This window comes from Callospermophilus lateralis, chromosome 3 (assembly GCF_048772815.1).
Source record: "Callospermophilus lateralis isolate mCalLat2 chromosome 3, mCalLat2.hap1, whole genome shotgun sequence".
Classification (NCBI taxonomy): Eukaryota; Metazoa; Chordata; class Mammalia; order Rodentia; family Sciuridae; genus Callospermophilus; species Callospermophilus lateralis.
In genome coordinates this window covers 176,495,797-176,517,455 of record NC_135307.1, presented here as the reverse complement: position 1 = coordinate 176,517,455, position 21,659 = coordinate 176,495,797, and the positions used below count along the sequence as shown (strand labels likewise).

Below are 21,659 nucleotides of genomic sequence, written 5' to 3'. Positions count from 1 at the left end.
AACAATTTTAATTTTTTGAGAAAACACCATATTATTTTTGTACCAACTCATTATAGTTTTGATTTCCATTTCTCTAATGATTAGTGAAATTGAGCACCTTTGCATATGCTTGTTGGTTATTATGTACCTTCTTTGGAAAAATATCTATTTAAGTCCTTGCCCTTTTTTTTTTTTTTTTTTTTTTTTTTGAGAAAAAGAAGATTTAGTGCTTTGTTAGCAAAGGAGAAATACAAGGGACTCCTGTCCCAAAGGCTGTGATTCTGCCCATGAGCAGGAACAGGGTGCATTTTAAAGAGATGACTCAAAGGCTGCATTCCACATATTCTTCATCTGGAGTTGTAATTCACTTGTTAATTTGGGAGACAGTCATTTCTGAGATCTTCTGGTACCATCCTCAAAGTCTGAATTACTTCATTCCTCTGGTGGGTATGTATTCAGGGACAGATAACACTGCCTGGGACAGAGAAGAAAAGTAATCCTGTTTCCCCTGAGATTAGGGAAGGAGAGAGATTAGGGAGGAGCAGGGAGAGGAAGAGAAAGAAGCATTCATTTTAAAAATAAATTGCATTGGCAGGGTGCGGTGGTACATGCCTGAAATCCCTGCAGTTTGGGAGGCTGAGGCAGGAGGATGGCAATGAGGCCCTAAGCAACTCAGTGAGACCTTGTCTCTAAATAAAATACAAAGCAGGGCTGGGGATGTGGCTCAGTGTTCGAGTGCTCCTAAGTTCCATCCCTGGAACCAAATAATAATAATAATAATAATAATTATATATAAATTATTATAAATAAATATTATTATTATTATTATTAAAATAAGTTGCATTGGCATAGCAGCAAGAGCTATAGTCAAAGCATAAAGTGCACCACTGTTACATTTCCTCACTGTCAGTTTCTACATTCCATTTCTGTGGGAAAAATGGGCAAAGACATCTCCAAACTGTTTCCTGCTGAAAGGGGGCGAAATTGGGGGAAGTAACCCAAAGTTCTTGTTCTCTATCAGGTGGGGCATGGATAGTTAAGGGCATTCAGCATCAAAGCAGTTCAGAGGTCCATGGTGGCAGTTGACAGGTGACTGGACAAGGCATACATATGGCAGGAATCATGCCAATGGCCAAAGTTGTAGTAATTTCCTGCGTCCAGTTTCCTTTTTCTCAAAGTGTACCATGATGCAGCAACCTGTACTGTTCAGGCAGAGAAAGTGGGAGTTTCTCCAAAGCAAAAAGAACTCCTCAGTAGCTGCTGGGATGGTGCTTCAGTCCCTCCTTTGGTTACAGGAACAGTTCCTCTGGTTCGATCAGAGGCAAATTCACTCATCTCCTAACTCTCCTGCAGCTGGCTTTCAACAAGTTCACCAGCACCAGGAATCCTCAGCATGGAAGTGTGGTTCCTTGGAGAGCCAGGCCTTCCCAAGAAAGCTGGAGAGGGGGCTGCTCTGGGGTTCCCTTCTAGGGTGCCAAATTTGTTGCCAAAACTTGGTCCTTGTCCCTGATACCAATCCAATAACAAGGACATGGGTTTGAGAAAAAGGAAAAAAGAAGGTTTATTGCTTTGCCAGCAAAAGAGAAACAGAGGACTGCTTTCCCAAAGGCTGTGATTCTACCCATCAGCAGGAACAGGGGGCTTTTATAGAGGTGATTTAGAGAAAATGAGATTAGGGAGGAGAGATCAGGAAGGAGAGAAGGTCAGGGGAAAGAAGATCAGGAAGGAGAAGGTTAGAGAAAATAAAGATCAGAGAGGAGAAGATCTGGGAAAAGGTTAGGGAAAAGAAAATCAGGAAGGAGAAAGGGAGAAGAAAGTTGCGTAAAAGAAAAAAACATTTAAGTTTCAAAGCACAAGGGATATTGTCAAAGCATTAAGTGAACCCCTGTTACAAAACCTCTGACTTCATTCTTACTTTTCTGAGATTGCTTTGCCTATTTGGGTTCTTTGAGACCCCAAATTAGGATTGTTTTTTGTTTCTACAAAAAAAAAAAATGCCATTGGGATTTTCATAGGCATTTTGCTGAATCTGTAGGTTATTTTGTGTTAAGGACATTTTAACAACATTAAGTCTTCCAATCCATGAGCACAAAATGTCTTTCCATTTATTTGTATCTTCTTTAATTTCTTCTAGCAATGTTTTGTTTTGCAGTGTATAAGCCTTTTACTTCCTTGGTTATGTTTATTCCTAAGAATTTTATCCTTTTTTGAAGCTGTTGTAAATGGGCTGGTTTTCTCCAATTTGTGTGTGTTGTTTATGTATCCTGTAACTTTGCTGAAATTATGACTCAATTCATATTGCTAAACAATCGCTTTCTAGAAATGTGTATCAATTTATGTTCTCACCATCATTATTCTACTATTGGTAAAATGAGAAGGGTTATCTTTTTCCACATTTACTGGCCATTTTCCCTCTGTGAATTGCCTGTTCCTATCTGCCTCTTGTGTTGTTTGGCTTATCTTTTAAATTATGTAAGTGCATGTATCTGTTCATTAACCCATTGGTACCATTAATAAATACTTATCACCTACCATGTGCCAGGTACTGTTCTGGGTGCTGAGAATGGAAGTAGCAAAGAACAAAACATCGAAATTATACTTTAGTCCAGGGGGATGGGTGCAGAGAGTAATCAAATATATATTTCAGGTGGAGACAGGTGCAATTTTTTTAAAAGCAGCTAATAAGATGAAAAGTGTAAGAGAATGCTACTTTACATAGATGGTCAGGGCAGATCTGTCTTCGAGCAGAGAACTGGGGATGAGAAAGCAAGCCATTCAAAAAGCTACCTGGGGTTGAGAACTTCAGGCAAAAAGAACAGTAAATTCTTCATAAATTCTGGAGATATTATATAAGATCCTCTGGATGGCCATTTTAAGGAAAAAGTTTTGCTTTCCCGGCCAAGGGCATTTCTGAGAAAGGCTCATCACTCCCTCATACCAACCCAACCCTTAACCATCTGCAATAGGACCTGCCAGTCTCTGATTCCCGAGCCTCCCCTATGAAAGTCCCAGGACTCAAGCCTGTTTTGCCTCTCTCTCCTACAGAGAGATGGCCTTTATTGTCAGTTCCGACAAATAAACTCTCATGTGTATCTCTGCCAGGTCTCTGGTCTTTCATTTCTCGCTTACCATCTCTCATTCCTAGCTTTCCCTTCATTAACTTTTCCCCAGAATATTATGTGCCTTCTATGGATTGTTCATGCTGTCTTGCATAGATTATCCTGTTGATAAAGTCAAGTTTATTAATAATCTTTTATTCCTGGTTCTAGATTTTAGACTTAAGAATTCCTTCTCTTTTGGGTATGGTGGTATATGCCTATAATTCCAATGACTTGAAAGGCTGAGGCAGGAGGATTGCAGATTTGAGGACAGCTTCAGCAATTTAGTGAAGACCTAAAGCAACTTAGGTAAACTCTGTCTCAAAATAAAAAATAAAAGGGCTGAGGTTTAATTCCTAGTACCCAAAATGAAAACAAACAAACAAAAAAAACCCAAAACTTTTCTACCCCCAGATCATAATAATATTCTCCTATATTTCATTTCTCTTATTTTTACATTTTTAAAAACAGATTTATTGAAGTATAGTTTGAATATATAATAATATTCACTCATTTTGAGTATAAGATCCAGTGGATTTTTAGTAAATTTATGGAGTTGTACTTGAAAGGAAAGTGACCACAACACTCAGAGCGACCAAGAGATCTTTATTGCAGCAGTGAGAAAGAGGAGAAAAAAGAGATCGAGAGCATAAGGGGGAGGGGCAGAGCAAGAGCAAGAGAGAGAGGCCCTATAGGAGGGAGTTTTTATAGCCAAAATCTAATGGGGTCTCTGGGTCTGCAAGCTGCCTTGTTGGTGTACAGTGATTGGATCATACAGTAGTTGCTAAGTGTGTCATCTTCTGCCTTCAGGCAGATGGGGCAGGGATTAGATGTGGGTTTCTGTTGGGCCAGATGGGTGGGGTTGAGTGTTCAGCCTTGAGTGGGGTTGAGTGTTCAGCCTTGATGCAAATAGGTGATAAAGGACCAAACAAAGGGCGGGGTTTGAGTGTGCAGGTTATCTTACAGCTAACATTCCTTCAGCCCACCCTGCAGACAACTTAGTTCAGCCTGTCCCATATCTAACAGTACTACCATCATTACAGTCCAGTTTTAGGACTACACTTTGATTTTGTTATGTTTAGCTTTTAATATGTCTAAGATTCATTCTAGCTTTTAGTATGAAGTTAGAGACCTATCATCATCATCATCATCATCATCATCATCATTATCATCATGGTTATTTATTAGAGACCTAACATTATTAGTTTTTCTCTTCTCATTGATTTGAAATATTTTCTTTACCACATGCTAAACTTTCATGTATGTGGATATCTTTTTCTGGTCTCCCTCTTCTAAGGATTTTCCAGGGTTTTATTTGGTTAGTAAATATTTCAGAATTGGGGGATTTCACATAAAAGCCAGATTTTTTTTTTAACTTTTTTGGAAAAACCAGATGATCCAGCATCAAAATGTTGGAGGTGAGTAGAGACCACACCTTTTAAATGGGGCATGAAGATGATAACATAGTCTCTGTTTGTCCCCGATAGTGGCCTATTCTTCACTTAGTAGCGAGTTATATCCTAATTCATCACACTTGACACTCCTCTTTCATGAATCGCAAGATTGCCTTCTAGCAAAGAAAAAGGGGAGGAGTCAATGCCATCCTCCTACAAAAATATGTCAAAAGATTGAGTATATGGGCTCAGAGTAGAGAGAGCATGCTGATGGGGAGAAACTAGGACAGAGTTTTATCTGACAGCTGGTGTAACAATTTACTAATCTTTTCCTTTACCACTTAACTTCATAACAATCTATCCAGTTACCTTGCCCAGTTTGTTATTGTATATTTAATTCTGTGTGGATTTGCTGTCATCCGCTATACCTCCAAACATCCGATATACATCCCAAACAGGATCCTAGGCATTCTGCTTCAATCTACACTCCTGACCCCAGCGACCCATCGAGTGCCACGTACACAGTTCAGCCTGCCCTGCACCTAACAGTACTACCATCATTACAATCCAGTTTACAGGCCCCTTAGGAAATACTGACTGGCTGATCTGGTCCCAACAACCAAAGATTGAACCGACTAACGAGGAAATTGAGGTGGCAGGTGCAGAATGCCGTGACTTGGTGGAGGTCAGTGGCGAGGCTGACGCAGAGGGAAGGAGGCAGGAATTAAACTTGAGGGCTTAACTCCCGGCCTGTAGTTCAGGATATTTTACTGGCCAGTTTACTGAATCTTCGGAGAGTGCCCACGCAGGGACTTGCCTTCGACTTGAAAGAACTTCCTGGAAATGCTGATCGTACGGCCCTGAAAACTGAAGGTGCAGGAAACACCGAAATCTCTCTGTCACCTGCTCCGCCTCAGAGCGGGACTACACTTCCCAGCAACACATGGGGCACGCACGGACACTGCCACGCGGCTTGTGCCTCCGCCGTCAGCCCACTGGGGGCGCTGCGGGAGCCCTCCGCCGCCCCGTAGAAATCTACGCGGCCCCGGGGCCGCTTGCTTCCTGTTTGTCCGACGAGGAGACATGGCGGCTGCGCCCGCGGCGGCTGGGGCTGGGGCCGGCCGGGGGAGACGGTCGGCAGCAACAGTGGCGGCATGGGGCGGATGGGGCGGCCGGCCGCGGCCGGGTAACATTTTGCTGCAGCTGCGGCAGGGCCAGCTGACCGGTCGGGGCCTGGTCCGGGCGGTGCAGGTACGAGGGCGGCCCGGAGGGGCGGGGCGGGGCGGACCAGGCGGGAGCTGGCTGGGGGCCGGGGAAGAGGCCTTTCCAGGCCGCTGCTGGACGGGCCGTACCCTTCCAGGCTGACCGCAGGGCCTCCCTGTGGGCTGCCTGGACGCTGTCAGCCGCGGTGGGGCCGTGGACAGCTGCCAAGTAGAGGCCCCCGGACAGGGGCTGAGCGGGACTGGGCTGTTGTGGGCTTTGATGGCGTGTACAAGCCTTGGGCCCAGTTTCTGGATCCTCCTTCCCTGCGCCACGTCTACATGTCTGGGGGACCCTGGCGAGTTTGCTTTATCCTCTGTGGGCCTTGAGTTTCTAACCAGTGAATTGGGCGGGGGTCTTCATTGCAGCCCTGAAAACGGTTCCCAAGCGTATCATAAATGTCATTTTCTCAGAGAGGCCTTTCCTTGACATTCTTCCTTCCCTCTTTCTAAAGTAGGTCCCCATTGTTAGTCTGTCAAAGCCCTGAATTGGTTTCATTCACATTAGTTTCTTCGCGTGTAATTACATATTTCTTTGTTGTCTGCCCTTTTCTCGTCTGTCTCCACATTAGGCTGAGCTCCAACGGGTGCAGAGACTGTTTTGCCATTGTAGAGCGTCATGGTGTTACAGCAAGGACTCAAGTCAGGCCAGGGTTCAAAGCGCTGCTCTCTTGTTTGCTTGTGCAGTTACCATCACGTGCCTCAGTTTCCTCATTTGTAAGATGAAGATGAGAATTAGTAACCTGCCTTTTAAGTTTGTGAAGATCAAAGGAGACAATTGTGTAAAATGTTAACACATTTCTGGTGCATAGTAAGGATTCAACGTTTATCAGTGAATGTTATACTTAAGGTCTGGCTTGTAATAGGTGCCCAATATATGTTAAATGTTTTTTGATGAGTGTGGGACACTATTTTAGCAAAAAGCCGGATGGCTAAGACCTATTCCCTCTTCATCAAGCTTCATGGTCCCAGAACTATCCTTGCAAACACATCTGTAAAACATTAGCATAATTTAAAGAAAGCTTTTGCATAAAGTTTTGAAGGATACAAGAAACTAATAGTGTGGTTTGTGGAACAAGGGTAGGAAGTGGGAGAATAGAGGAGAGAATAGGAGTGAGACTTTTCACAGTACAACTTGTTGAAAATTTAATTTTCAACCAGTTGAATATTACGCAAAAGACTAAAAAGAGTAAAATAAATGAAGGTGGTCTATTTGGAGGATTGCAGATGAAGGAGCAGTTCTGAGTGAGCCATATTTTCCTGGACATCAGACAACCATAGATGAGCAACCTTTTTTCCTCTTACATTCTTTTTTGCGTGCCTTAAGATCATGGAAATACTTGCTCTGTCCTATAAGCCATAATACCTTATTGAGCTGGGTATGTAGAGACAGGCAGAAAGGGATAGGGGTAACTGTCTCTTAGTAAGCACATACATTACGAGGTGTACAATATCTTTAATCCTTGATCTGAGGAATCTGAGGCTCAGAAAGATTAGGTAATATGATTTTAAACACCTATCTGGATAATCTGTGTTCTAAAAACAATAAGGAACCATAGAAGTTCTTTAGCCTGATGAGTGAGGCAATTTAGAAAGTTAATTAGTTTCCAGTACTGAAAAGATTTAAGAATGGGAGGAAACTAGAGAATCTCACCTGATTAGAAAGCTACTGGAATATTCTCTAGCCCGACTTAGGCTGCTTATTTTGATTATTGATAGTTGTATACAGGTGAGGGAGCTATTGCAGAGGTTAAGATAGGAACTTTTGCCCAGAAGTATAGTGAAGATAAAGTGGAAACCTTCATCTTTAATATATTTTCTTTCTTAGTAACTTTCTTTGATCACAGCTCCTCCTCTCTTGTGCAGAATAAATTATTAACCATATTTCCGTAGCACAGTGAACATATCCATTATGACATGGTATAGTGGCAAAACAACAGGTCTTAAAAATTTTTTTAAATTGTGATAAAAATTTATATAACATGAAGTTTACCATCATAACCATTTAGTAAATGTACAATTCAGTAATGTTAAGTGCTTTCACTTGTGCAGCAGATCTTCAGAACTTTTTCATCTTGTAAATTTGAAACTGTGTACCAACTGAACAACTCCCTGTTTCCCTTCCTCTTGTCCCCAGTAATCACCTTTCTACTTTCTGTGTGAGTTCTACTACTATTATGTAATGTAATAACCTCATATAAATGGAATCATGCAGGCTTTTTGTGATTGATTTATTTCACTTAGCATAATATCCTTAAAGTTCATCTGTATTGTAGCATGTGATGGAATTTCCCTAGAAAAAAATCTAGGTTTTGAAGTAAAATGTACCTGAATTGAATCCTAGTTCTGTAACTTACTAGTTAAGTGACTGAGGTTGTTATTTAATCTCTCAGAACCTTATTTCTAAAATGGTGATAACAATGTCTACCTCCTTAAGTTGTTCGGAAATTAAGTGAAATAATATGTCTAAAATGCTTAGCTAGCATGGCATATATTAGATATTTAGTAAAAAGTTGCTCTCAGCTAGTAGTTATGAGACTGATATTCTTTATGGAGTGTGTCTTATTTTTTCTTGGTATCTGCAGTGCCTGAAACCATGCCAGGCACTTGATACTAAGGACTCAGGAAATTGTTTGAATTTAAATACTTTATTCTCAGTCCTGTGTGCTTCTGTTCTTATTTCTCAGCAATCCCATGACCTTAAAGGGTTCCAGAGTCAGATTGCCTAGCTTGAAACCTGGCTCTGGTTCATGCTTGATTGTCTTTAGACAGGTTATCTAATATCTTTATGCCTCACTTTCTTTACTACTAAAGTAGGGATAATAGGACCTAACTTCCTGAGGTTATGGTGAAGGCTAAATGAATTTAAACATATAAAGCACTTAAAATAGTGACCAAAATGTATTACACACTATAAAGGTTAGCCTGTATTATTATTAATACTCTATATTTTGATGGATCTGAAGTCTGTATTTTCATTCTTGATTTCTCCATTTAGCTCCAGATGGATAGGTGTATCCAGCTGCCTGCTTAGTATTTCCACATAGATGTCTAATTGGCAACTCAGTCAGATTTTGAAAACCAAATTCTACTTCTTTTTCTACCAAATGTGATCATCCACATCTCCCTAAATGAAATGTAAGGGAAGCCTGGGAGAAGACTACAGGCCACATGATTTAGAATGAACCTGTCCTACTTGAATTTTAGTTGGCAGTATTTTCTTCCCTTTTCTGTTCTGCCATTTGTCAAGGTAATAAAATATGTGGGTATGCTGTAGTCTTTACTGAGCCCTTCTACATTCATCACATATTTGATCCTTAAAATAATTCATATTTTATAAATCCCTTGCTTAAAACACTCCAGCCACATCCCATTGTAGTTAGAATCAAATCCCAATTCCTTACCATGTGTGTACAAGGCCCTATGTGATCACTAGGAGTTGAGGGAAAGGATAGGCTAGGTAAAACCTGTGCACAAGGGCAGTGCAGCTCACACTACAGGTCCTGACCCACAATCCCTAGACACTTTTCAGTTTGGCAGTCTAGTGACAGACTAGATTATGGGATCCTCTTTCTGTTTCCTAAATGCCAATTTGCCTTTTATGATTATTGGTATATCTACCTCTGAGCTACATCTCCAACCCCACTTTTTTTTTATGACATTTCAATAAATACTAATTGTTTTAGGCTTATTCTAAGCAGTTCTGTTTATAAAACCTAAGGGTTTAAGTCAAACTTCTTGCCTGTCAAGGGTAATTTGATACTGAAAAACCCTTGGATAGGATAAATTCTCACATAAAAGCTTTGTAGTCACAAGCTCTAAAATGCACTCCTAATTATATTTAAACAACAGACACCATTATGTATTCAGTGGTTAACATTTGTTGTCAGAATAACATAACAAGATAATTAATCTTTGTCAATAATCCTTTAAGATGTCTGTTTACTTGGACTTAACTTGGCATTTTGAGACACTAGATACACTTAGGATTAAACAAATAAGATATACATTTGTTTTTATGGAATTCATTCTTTAATTATTTAAAAAGAAAAGCAGTAAAGACAAAATACATAATTAAACTAAATGTCTGAAGATGTTACATTGGCTGAACCAGTTGACAGCTTAGGGTGCTTGATGTAAGAGATTATCTCTACCGTAAACTGTCAAACCACAAGTATTCTAAGAGAAAAACTCATGTGACACCTGCCAATAATTCAGCTGTGAAATTGACTGGAAGGTGACTTTTTTCATCACAGTGCTCTGCTGTTCACAAGGAAAGCAAAATCCTAATGATTATTTTAAAATGAGAGTAAATGCCTTGTAAGACAGTGTAGAGGTAGTAACAAATTCTTTGTAAAGTTGAGTATTTGGACTGTGATGGGATCTTTGGGTATCATAGGCTTGTAACAAAAAACAACAGTGGCCTACCCCAGTCTGTACCTCCAAGTTTCATACTTCTGAGGCAATTACTATTCATGCTGTAACTATTTTGCAAGAAAGCCAAAAAGCTAGTATTTCTTTTTTAATATTTTTAGTTTTAGATGGACACAATACCTTTATTTAACTTATTTATATGTGGTGCTGAGGATTGAACCCAGTGCCTCACACATTGCTAGGCAAGCACTCTACCACTGAGCCACAACACCAGCCCAAGACCTAATATTTTTAAACAACATGCTTTTAGAGCTATTTCTTGACATTTTAATTTGCTATTATTTATTTCTTCCTCCTGTAAAAGATTAGGATTTAATTTATAACACTTTATGCCATCTTATTTGTGCTGATATTGCACATTGTGCAGATATAATTACTGTTTAACACAAAGCCATATACGTAAAAAAATTGTATTGGTTTTGTTTTATATAATTTTAAATTGAAGTATACTCATAGTATACTTTTTTTTTTTGGTGCTGTAGATTGAACCCAGGGCATACACTCTACCACTGAGCTACATCCCCATTCACATTCACCTGTTTTAGTATATAGTTCTCTGAGTTTTGATAAATGGATATAGTCATGTGATCACCACTACATTTATAGAAAATTCCCTTGTTGGGCTGGGGATGTGGCTCAAGCAGTAGCGTGCTCGCCTGGCATGCGTGTGGCCCCGGTTCGATCCTCAGCACCACATACAAACAAAGATGTGTCCGACGATAACTAAAAAAAAAAAATATTAAAATATTCTCTCTCTCTCTAAAAAAAAAAAAAAAAGAAAAGAAAATTCCCTTGTAGTTGTGAGCCCTTTTCCAAAACTACTCATCTGTTTTCTTTCTATTTTTTTACCCTTTTCCAGACTGTCGTAAAAATGGAATCATACCTTTTAAATACATATGCACATGTACCACTTGTAACCTTATGAGAGTGACTTCTTTCACTAGCATAGATTTGCATCTGTTTAAAATTCATTTTGTTTTCTATATACTCATAATTTATTCCCAAATTCTAAGACTCACTTTTTTTTTTTTTTTTTAATTCTTCATCCTCCTCTTACTGGCAAGTTTGGATTGTTAATTTACTACATGTACTATACAACTGAACTCTTGGGACTTCATCAAATTCAGAGTGCTTTATTTGCTTTTCTCATGTTATAAACTGATTCCTAAATTTTGTGCCTTTTCTTGGAGCATATTCTCTAGTAGCCTCCCAAGAAAGAGGATAAGGGAGGTAATTTTTTAAGCTTGCATATTTGAAAATGTCTTTTATTCTGACTTTTGCGTATTTAGTTTAGCTAGGTAAAGAATTCTGGGCTAGTAGTTATTTTCTCTTAAATTTTAAATGGTATTGTTCCATTGTTTTGAAAAAATATTCTTTTAATCTATATTGTTGGTTATATTAATCTATGAAGTTGGTGAAGCTGTAGTTCATTCATTTTCATTGAGATACTACAATTCTTTCTACTTTTGAGAAGTATTCAGAATCCTTCCAGTTTGGGGCTATTATGAATAATGCTGATGTGAACATTCTTGTTCATGTAGTTAGTACATGTATGCACAATTTGTACATGTATTTACAAATTCTACTTCCAAGTATAGTAGAATTGCTGAGTTATAGGATGTGCATATGTTCAGCATAAGTGGCTATTATGAGGGTTTCCCAAGTGGTTGTACTAATTTAATTTACACTTCCACCAGTTGTGGGTGTGAGTTCCATGTTCTCAGTAACCTGTGTCAATATAAGTTATAACCTATGTGTCAGTCTTTTAAATTTTACTCTTACAGAGTGTAATAGTATATCTTTTGCGTGTGTGTGTGTGTTGCTGGGAATTGAACCCAGGACTTTGTGCAGGCGAGGCAAGCACTCTACCAACTGAGATATATCCCCAGCCCTCATTATGGTTTTAATTTCTATTTCCATGATGACTTAATGAAGTTGAGCACTTTTCAGCATTATTGGCCATTTGGACATCCCCTTTTGTGAATTGTTTTCAAATCTTTTGCACTTTTTTTTCTGTAGCATCTTTTTAAATTGATTGGAAGACCTTTTTTTTTTTTTTGAAGTTTTTGTTGTTTTTTATTTTGTTTTTGCTGTGCTGGGAATTGAACCCTAGCCCTGCACTTCTATGCAAGCACTCTACCACTAAGCTACATACATCCTCAGTCCTTTTTTGAAGTTCTTCAGATTTTCTGGATATTAGCCCTTTGTAGTGAAGTTTTGTAGATAATTTTTCTCATTCTGTGGCTCACCTTTTTAATCTCTAATAAGATCTCTATATGAATAAAAGTACTTCATTTTACTACAATTCATTGTGTCACTTTTACTTTGTGGTTAATGATTTTTGTTTCCTGTTTAAGAATCTTTGCCTACTCTAAGGACATGAAATACTCTGTGTTTCTTCTAGAAACTTTATGGATTGCCTTTTACATTTCGGTATACATTCTGCTAAGAATTGATTTAGGGATATGTTGTGAGGTTTTCCATATAGACATTCAGTTTGATCCATCATTGTTTATTGCAGTGTACCCCTGTCTGCTCTGTAGTGCCACCTTTGTTATCAGTCAGGTGTATGTGCATATTTCTGTTCCATGTCAGTTGTGTTCTGCTAGTCTTATTTATCCTTGTGCTGGTATTAATGTTGTCTATATTCTGTAACTTTATATATGTAGATTTTGTGTAGAGTATATGAAATAGGAATATGTTTTTCAGCTTAGTTATAGTCAAGATTGTCTTCCAGGAGCTCCTGGGCTGTAGATTGGTGTTGGGATCCATTTGGTGGTTGGTTTGTAACCCAAACTCAGTGCATTTTTTTAAATAGTTAAAAATACAAGATAAGGAGAACACTTGAACACACAGAAGGGAGACTATGCCTAGTGTACAGCCTGAATGCTAGTCCATCGGATCAGCTGTTCCCCTGTGGGAACACAAAGACGGTGACACAAACCCCCATCCACTGCATGGTCCCAGTAGAGACCCCGTGACTCGCCTGTCTTTGGGTCACTTGCATTCCATAGCGTTGTGCTTGTACTTGTGCTCACACAGTCACCTGGGGGTGGGCTGGGAGAGCCATTGCAGGGGATATGGCCCAGATGCGCCCTTTGTTGGCGTGTGGCCAGAGCAGTAGCCCATGTTCCCAGCACCCACTCACTCTTGCTGCTCAGCCCACTGGCAGGAGATCTGGGTCTCACCAGCATGAGTGCGTGCAAGCTGGGAGGGTTGGTCCACTCCAGACCCACAGGTCCCGGAGCACCCCCATCTCCATGTGTGAAGTAGCTTCCTCCCTCAGCCTGCAAGGGTCCGATTTGCCATCGAAAAAGACGACCTCTACTTTTTTCTTTTGTATTTTGATAAACACTGAAGAAGCTGGAGCTGTTAAATTTATCTTGGGAAAACCTCAGAACTGGTTTATTTGGTGTCGTGGAACCTCTTAATGCTTTCAATACACAATTAGTAATCAACTGTTTTGTATACTTGTTTTCAGTTTTCATTTCGACAAGCACTGTAATTATAGCTATTAGAATAAAGTCTCTTAACTATTAAAAAAAAAAAAAAAAGATTGTCTTGACTCTTCTTGACTCCCCTTTACCATTTTTATACCCATTTTAGAATGAATTAGTATATTTTTACAACTGAATTTTGATTGGGATTGCAATTCAGTCTTAATTCCTTCATTCTCCCTCTTCTCTTTCTTTGATTTGGTCTTCTTTAATTTCTGTTGATGTTTATAGTTTTCTGTGTGGCAGTCCTGTTTAACTTTGCCAATTTTATTCCTTGGCATTTGACTTTTTTTTAATGATGTTGTAGTGTTTTGAAATTGTACTTTAAAACTGTAACTGTAATATAAATTAAGATTGTTTTATATTGATCATAATATGATAATTTATCTTTTAGACTTGAATTATATGTGTATACAGTCATGTTGAATATTATATCTGCAATTGAAGCTTTTATTTTATCCTTTCTAATTTAGCATCTTATATTGCTTTATCCTGCCTTACTCTACTGCCTAAGACCTTCAGTACAATGAATAGAAGTGGCATGTTCTGATGTAAGAGGGGAAAAAAAAGCCTTACTCATTTCACCATTAGGTATATTTGCACTAAATTTTTTGCAGACACCTATTATTTGAAATTCATTTTTTTAATTAATGAGTTTTATTATGAATGGCTATTGAATTATATCAAAGTGCTTTTTCTGTATCAATATGCTCATATAATTACTCTTTGTTATTAATGTGGTAAATTACATTGAATAAAACTTTCAGCTATTAAACCAACTTTTTGTTGTTGTTGTTTTTTGTACCAGGGATTGAACTCAGAGGCACTCAGTCACTGAGTCACATCCCTAGTCCTATTTTGTATTTTATTTAGAGACAGGGTTTCACTGAGTTGCTTAGCGCCTTGTTTTTGCTGAGGCTGGCTTTGAACTTGGGATCATCCTGCCTCAGCCTTCTGAGCTTCTGGGATTACAAGCATGCCCCATCATGCCTGGCTTAAACTGACTTTTAATTTCTGATGCAGATTTCTATCCTTTTGCTAAATTTGATTCCCTACTTTTTAAATTAGTTTTTTTTTCCCTTCTATATTTATGAGTGAAACTAGACTACAATTTTCTTTTGAAGGGGTTTTGGTATCAGGTTTTAATTTTATTTTCTACTTAGTTGTATGGTATCAGGTTTATAATAGTCACTGAACATGGATTTACTTGCACCCCATGAGGTTTGTTTGTTTTTTTAAGTTCTAGGTGGACACACTACTTTTATTTATTTATTTTTATGAGCTACCACTGAGCTACAATCCTAGTCCCCACCCCATGAGTTTTGATATATGATATTTTCATGATCTTTCATTTCAGGATATTTTCAGATTTCCGCTTAGATTTCTTCTTTGATCCATGCTTTTTTTCTTTTTAGTAGTATAGTTTTTTTAAAAAAAATAATTTAGTTGTAGATAGACCAATACCTTTATTTTATTTATTTTTTCTAGGTAGTGCTGAGGTTCAAACCCAGTGCCTCACATGTGCTAGGCAAGCACTGTATCATTGAGCTACAACTCCAGCCCAATAGTAGCATAGTTCTTGGGCTGGGGTTGTGGCTCAGTGGCAGAGTGCTTGCCTGAATGTGTGAGGCATTGGGTTTGATCCTCAGCATCACATTAAGATAAATAAATATAATAAAGACATTGTATCCATATAACTAGAATTTTTTTTTAAATAATAGTATAGTTCTTAATTTCCAAATATGGGGATTTTTTAGTTATCTTTTTCTTAACAAATTTTAGGTTAATCGGACTGTGGTCAGAGAACTTAGTCTGTATCTCAGTTCATTTAAGTGTGTTGCCATTTGCTCTGTGGCCTAACAACTGATCGTTTTGTAAATGTTCTTTGGTGTAAAGAATGTGTAGAGAGCAAATAATAGATGCAGTGAAATAGGGATTCAATTTTATTTGTGTTTAACTATTTTATATTCTTATTAATTTTTAGTCTACCTGTATCAGTTTTGGAAAGAGATATATAAAAATTTCACATGTAATTATGGATTTCCTTATTTCTCTTTTTAGCATGGTCAGTTTTTGCTTGTGTATGTTGAAACTTTTATTGTTACATTTATTGTTAGGACTATAATATCCAGATTGACTTTTTTATCCATATGAAGTACCTACCTCTGGTAATGCTGTTTGCTTTGAGTCTCTTGCTGATTTTAATAGTTATACCACCATTATTTAGGTGTGGGTTTAGATGACATGTTTTTCCCATTATTTTACTTTTAGCTTTTCTGGAAGTATTTCCCTGGTAGGCAGCATAACACATTTTATTTTTAATTGGAACATTTAGTACATTTACACTTAATGTAATAACTGACATTTTAGGATTTAAATGTATTTATTTATGTGTTTGATTTTTTTGATTTTTGAATGTCCTACATGTTTACATTTTTAAAGTTTTATTGAGACATAATTTAGGTGATCAAATTTACCCATTATAAATGTATTTGATGATTTTCAGCAAATTTATATGTATTTGATGATTTTCAGCAAATTTATAGTTATGCAGCTGTCACCACAATCCAGTTTAGATTGGATTTAGAACATTACTCTTACTCTGAAAAGTTAACTTATATCCATTATTTATTTAGTTTTTATGACAGCTTTATTGAGATATGACTCACATACTGTACACATCACCCACTTAATGTGTACAAGTCAGTGATTTTCACAGTTTTACAAAATTATACAACTATTACTATAGCCAATTTTAGAACATTTCATCACTTCATAAAGAAACCCTGTACCCAGCAGCAGTTACTGCCCAATTCCTTCTTCCCTCTGGTCTTTGGCAATAACTAATCTATTTTGTGTCTCTGTGGATTTGTTTATTTTGGACATTTCATATTAAAAGAATCAAACCATGTGTCATCCTTTGTGACTGGCTTCTTTCATTTAACATTATGCTCTCAAGAGTATGTATTAGTATGTCATTCCTTTTTCTTGCTGAATAACATTCCATTGTATGAACATACAGTATTTATTCATACATCAGTTGATGGGCATTTGAGGTGTTTCTATTCTTGTTAAGATTAATGCTGGGTTGGGGTTGTGGCTCGGCAGTAGAGCGCTCGCCTTGCACGTGCAAGGCCCTGGGTTTAATCCTCATCACCGCATACAAATAAGTACATAAAATGAAGGTATTGTGTCAACTATAACTAAAAATAATATTTTAAAAAAAGATTAATGCTCTATTTGTGTGTGTGTGTTTTGTGTTTTCTTTCTCTTAGGAGTAGAATGGATGGATCATTTGATAACCCTCTGTTTAACTTTTGAGATCTGTCAAACTGTTTTTCAGAGTGTCTGTACCATTTTATATTTCCACCTGCAGCATGTGAGGGTTCCACTTTCTCCATTCTCACAAACACTTCTAATTTTCTGTCTTTTTGATTATGCTCTCCTAATAGGTGTGAAGTGATATCTTATTGTAGATTTGATTTGGATTTCTTCTGATGACTAATGATGTTGATCTTTGTTTTATGTGCTAACCAGCCATTCATATATCTTTTTTATTTTATTTTTTTAGTTGTAGTTGGACTCAATATTTTTTATTTATTTATTTTTATGTGGTGTTGGGGATCGAACCCAGGGCCTCGCCTGTGCTAGGCGAGCGCTCTACCGCTGAGCCACAACCCCAGCCCATTCATTCATATATCTTATTTGGATAAATGTCTATTCAGAGATTTGCCCCATTTTAAAAATTAGTCACAATTTCTCTAATAGATGGTTTTATTCAATGTATCTTTTTCCTTCCTTCCTCCCTCCCTTCCCTCCCTCTCTCCTTCTTTCCTTCTCTCCCTCTTTCCCTCTCTCCCTTCCTTCTTTGTTTCTTTCTTTTGTACCAAGGATTAAAAAATAAGGCTGGGGGCTGGGGATGTGGCTCAAGCGGTAGCGCACTCACCTGGCATGCGTGCGGCCGGGGTTTGACCCTCAACACCACATACAAACAAAGATGTTGTGTCCACCGAAAACTAAAAAAATAAATAAATATTAAAAAATTCTCTCAAAAAAAAATAAGGCTGGAGATGCGCCCACTGAGCCACATCTCCAGCCCTATTTTGTATTTTATTTAGAGATAAGGTCTCACTGAGTTGCTTAGTGCCTTGCTGTTGCTGAGGCTGGCTTTGAACTCATGATCCTCCTGCCTCAGCCTCCGGAGCTGATGGGATTACAGGGGTGTGCCCTCAATGTATCTTTGTATGAGTTTTGGTCATTAGTGTCTTTCAAAGAATAATTCATTTAATTCAAGTAATAAAATTTTGAGGCATGTTCATAGTATTCCATAGGATCAGTAATAATGGCCCTATAAACATTTCTGATATTAGTAATTTGTATCTTTTTTTTTTTTAATTTTATTTGAAAGAGGGTCTTGCTAAGTTGCTGAGGCTGGCCTCAAACATGTATTACTCCTGCCTAAGCCTCCTGAGTCACTGGGATTACAGGCTTGCACCTCTACACCTGGACCCTTTTCTTTCCCCCTTGACTAGACTGGTTAGAGTTTATCAATTTTATTAAACTTTTCAGAGAGAGCTTTGGGTTTTGATAATTTTCTCTATTGATTTCCTGTTTTTTATATGAATGATTTCTGTTCATTTTTATTTCTTATTTTTTTCCTACTTGATTTAGGCTTAAATTGCTTGTGGTTCTCTGGTTTACTAAGGTGGATGCTTAGTTATTGACTATAGATATTTTTTATTTCCTAATGTGTTCATTGAATGGTATAATTTTCCCTCTAAGCACTGCTTTTGCCTTAATCTCACAATTTTGGGTAAGTTGTATTTTCATTTTCATTTAGTTTAAAATATTTTAAAATTTCTCTTGAGATGTCTTTGACCCATATTTTATTTAGAAATGGATTGTTTCATGTCCAAATATTTTAGGATTTTCAACTCTTCTTCTGTTAATTGGTTTCTAGCTTAATTGCATTGTGGTTTGAGAACCTACTTTGCATAATTTCTAAATGAGAGAACATAACTTTGCATACTTTGTGGCCCAGAATGGGTCTAACTTGGTGACTCTTTGATGTGAGCTTGAGAATAATGTATGCTCTGCTGTTGTTGGATGAAGTATTCTGTGAATGTCAGTTAGATCCACTTGATTGATGGTGGTGGTGGTGTTTATGTCAACCATATCCTTATTGATTTTCTGCCTGATAATCTGTGTCTTTTTTTTTAATACTGAGGATTGACTCAGAGGTAGTTTAACCAGTGTCTTGTCACATTTGTAACAGTTTTCTATTCATTATACTTGTTTCTTTTTTTTTTTAACCTTTTCATCTTGTTCTGCCTTCTATTTAATTGAACACTTTATATGATTTATATGATTCCATTTGTAATGGTTACCCTGGAATTTGCAATATTTATTTACAGTGAATCTAAGTCCACTTTCAATAATGCTGTGCTGTTTTGTGGGATTCGCGTACCCTATTACAGAGTATTCCCAGTTCCTTCCTCTTACTACTTCTGTCACTCATTTCATTTCTCCAAATCCTAAAATTACCTAATGTCTTGTTATTTTTTAGAATGATTATTAGGTTTATTGAAAATAAAATATGTTAAAGCTATTTTTATTTTATATTCATTTATTCCATCTTCAATACTCTGTATATATCTTGAGTTTCTAACCTATACCATTTTCCTTGCTCTAAAAAACTACTTCTCACATTTCTGGTAGAGTGGGTCTCCTGGTAAAAATTCTCTGAGTTTTCATTTATATAAGAAAGTTTTAGTTTTCTTTGCTTTCAAAGGATCATTTCACTGGTTTCAGTGTTTTTTGGTGTGATTTTTTTTTTCTCAGTGTTTTAAATATTTTACTCGATTCTTGGCTTGCATGGCTTTTTTCACTAAGCCCTATATAATTCTTACCCTAGATAAGCTCCCCACCATCTTTTAAGATTCATTTCTTTGTTGTTGCTGTTTGTTTTGCACTTTGAGTATGATATGTTTGCCTACCATAAAACCAAACCAAACCAAAATAAAATAAAAAACCCTTCTTTTTTTTTTCCTCCACATTCCTGAATCTGTGATTGTTGTCATTAACTTTGGGAAATTCATAGCCATTATGTTTTCAGCCACTTCTCCTTTGTCTCTTTCTTCTTCAGGTGTTCCAGTTACATGTACACTATACCTTTTGTGATTGTCCCCCATTTCTTGGATATTCTGTTATACTTCTTCATTTTATATTTCACTTTGGGAAGTTTCTATTGTCATATTTTCAAGTTCACTGATTATTTCTTTGGCAATATCCAGTATACTGATGAACCCATCAAAGGCAGTCTTCATTTCTATTATAGTCTTTTTTATTTCTAGTGCATTGTTTATTTCTAAAATTGTATTGTCTTTTTATTGTTGAGTTGCAGCAATTTTTTTATATATTTTGGACACTAGATCCTTATCAGATAACTGGTTTACAAATACTTTTTACAATTTTTGTGGGTTGTCTTCACCTTCTTGGTACTGTCCTTCGAGGTATTAAAGTTTTTACTTTTGATGAAGTCCAATTTATTTTTTCCTTTGGTTTCTCATGCTTTAGTGTCAACTAAGAAACTATTGCTTAATCCAACATGATGATAGTTACACATGTTTTCTTCTAAAATTTTTATGGTTTTAACTCTTACATTTAGATCCATGTTGAATTAATTTTCGTATATGATATGAGGAAGGTGTCCATCTTCATTTTTTTGCTTATGGAATATCCAGTTGCCCTATTAACATTTGTTGAAAAGGCTGTTCTACCACTGAAAAATCTTGATATTCTTGTCAAAAGTCAATTGATCTTAAATGTAAGTTCCCCCACAGAAATGGGGTTCCCCTCGGTGGAGTGGACTGGTTGAGAAATAAAAACTAGGAAAAATAGAATGATGAAAAAAACCACAGGACACAGAAAATATTTTCAGAAAGTTGAGGATCATACCAATCAAATTTCTATATTAGAAAGGCAAAGCGGAGCCCGTGCTTGCTTTATTTATATCGGGGGAACATCAAAGGCCTTCCATAGGATGCCCTTCACCAAAAAAGGTAATGGGTGGGCTGTCCAGTTCCCAATGGTTTATACTGGAGCTGTTGTGAGGGATCTTCCTAGTAGAGCAGAGATAAAGGTCATCTGCCTTAGGCAATCTATTGCATGGGAGAGCCACAGATATTTCCCAAGGTTAAACCTGAAATCTCTCTAGCTGCCATCCTGAGAGAAGACCCTCAGGTAATACACAGGTGGCTTCTCGCAGTGTTTTATTTTTAGAATCCCAGTGTTTTTTCCTCTGATCTGTATGTCTGTCCTTATGCCAGAATCATTCAGTTTTGATTATTTTAGCCTTTTAGTGAATTTAAAAATTAGAAAACATGATTTTTCAAACTTCAAGATTGTTTTGATTATTCTGAGTCCCCTGCATTTCTATCTGAATTTCAGGATTCACTTGTCATTTCTGCAGTGAAGCCAGCTGGGATTTTGGTTGGCATTACGTTGAATCAATTAATGGTTATTGCCATTTTAGTAATATTAAGTCCTCCTATTCATGAACATGGGATGTCTCTCTTACTTATTTAATTTCTTTTAACAGAAATTTTATTTTCCTTATATCCTTTTTTGTTAAATTTATTTCTAAATATTTTATTCATTTTGATGCTATTACAGATGAAATTCATATACAAAATCGAGTTGTCTGCAGATGGAGAGAGTTTTATTTTTTCCTTTTTAATCTGGATGCCTTTTATTTCTCTCTTAATTTTTAAAATTTGTTCTAATTACTTATACATGTCAGTAGAATGCATTTTGACACATTGAACACAAATGGAGCACAAGTTCTGATTCCTTTGACTGTACATAGTGCAGTGTCACACCAGTCATGTAATCATATGTGTATATAGGGTAATAATGTCCATCTCAGTTCACCATCCTTCCCACCCCCACAACCCTCCCCTCCCTTCATTGGCCTCTGCCCAATCCAAAGTTTCTCCA

The 21,659-nt window shown here is 37.2% G+C and overlaps 1 protein-coding gene across 2 annotated transcripts in view; it reads left to right on the top strand.

Annotated features, from left to right (window-relative positions):
* Positions 1-5,502: 5,502 nt before the first annotated feature.
* Positions 5,503-21,659, top strand: part of Trpc4ap (transient receptor potential cation channel subfamily C member 4 associated protein) — a 77,974-nt gene continuing 61,817 nt past the window's right edge. For both annotated transcript variants that reach the window (XM_076851741.1, XM_076851740.1), the window contains exon 1: positions 5,503-5,722. In XM_076851741.1, coding sequence (XP_076707856.1) covers positions 5,555-5,722 — 168 coding nt within the window. In that variant the 5' untranslated portion in view covers positions 5,503-5,554. The remainder of the gene's footprint in view (positions 5,723-21,659) is intronic.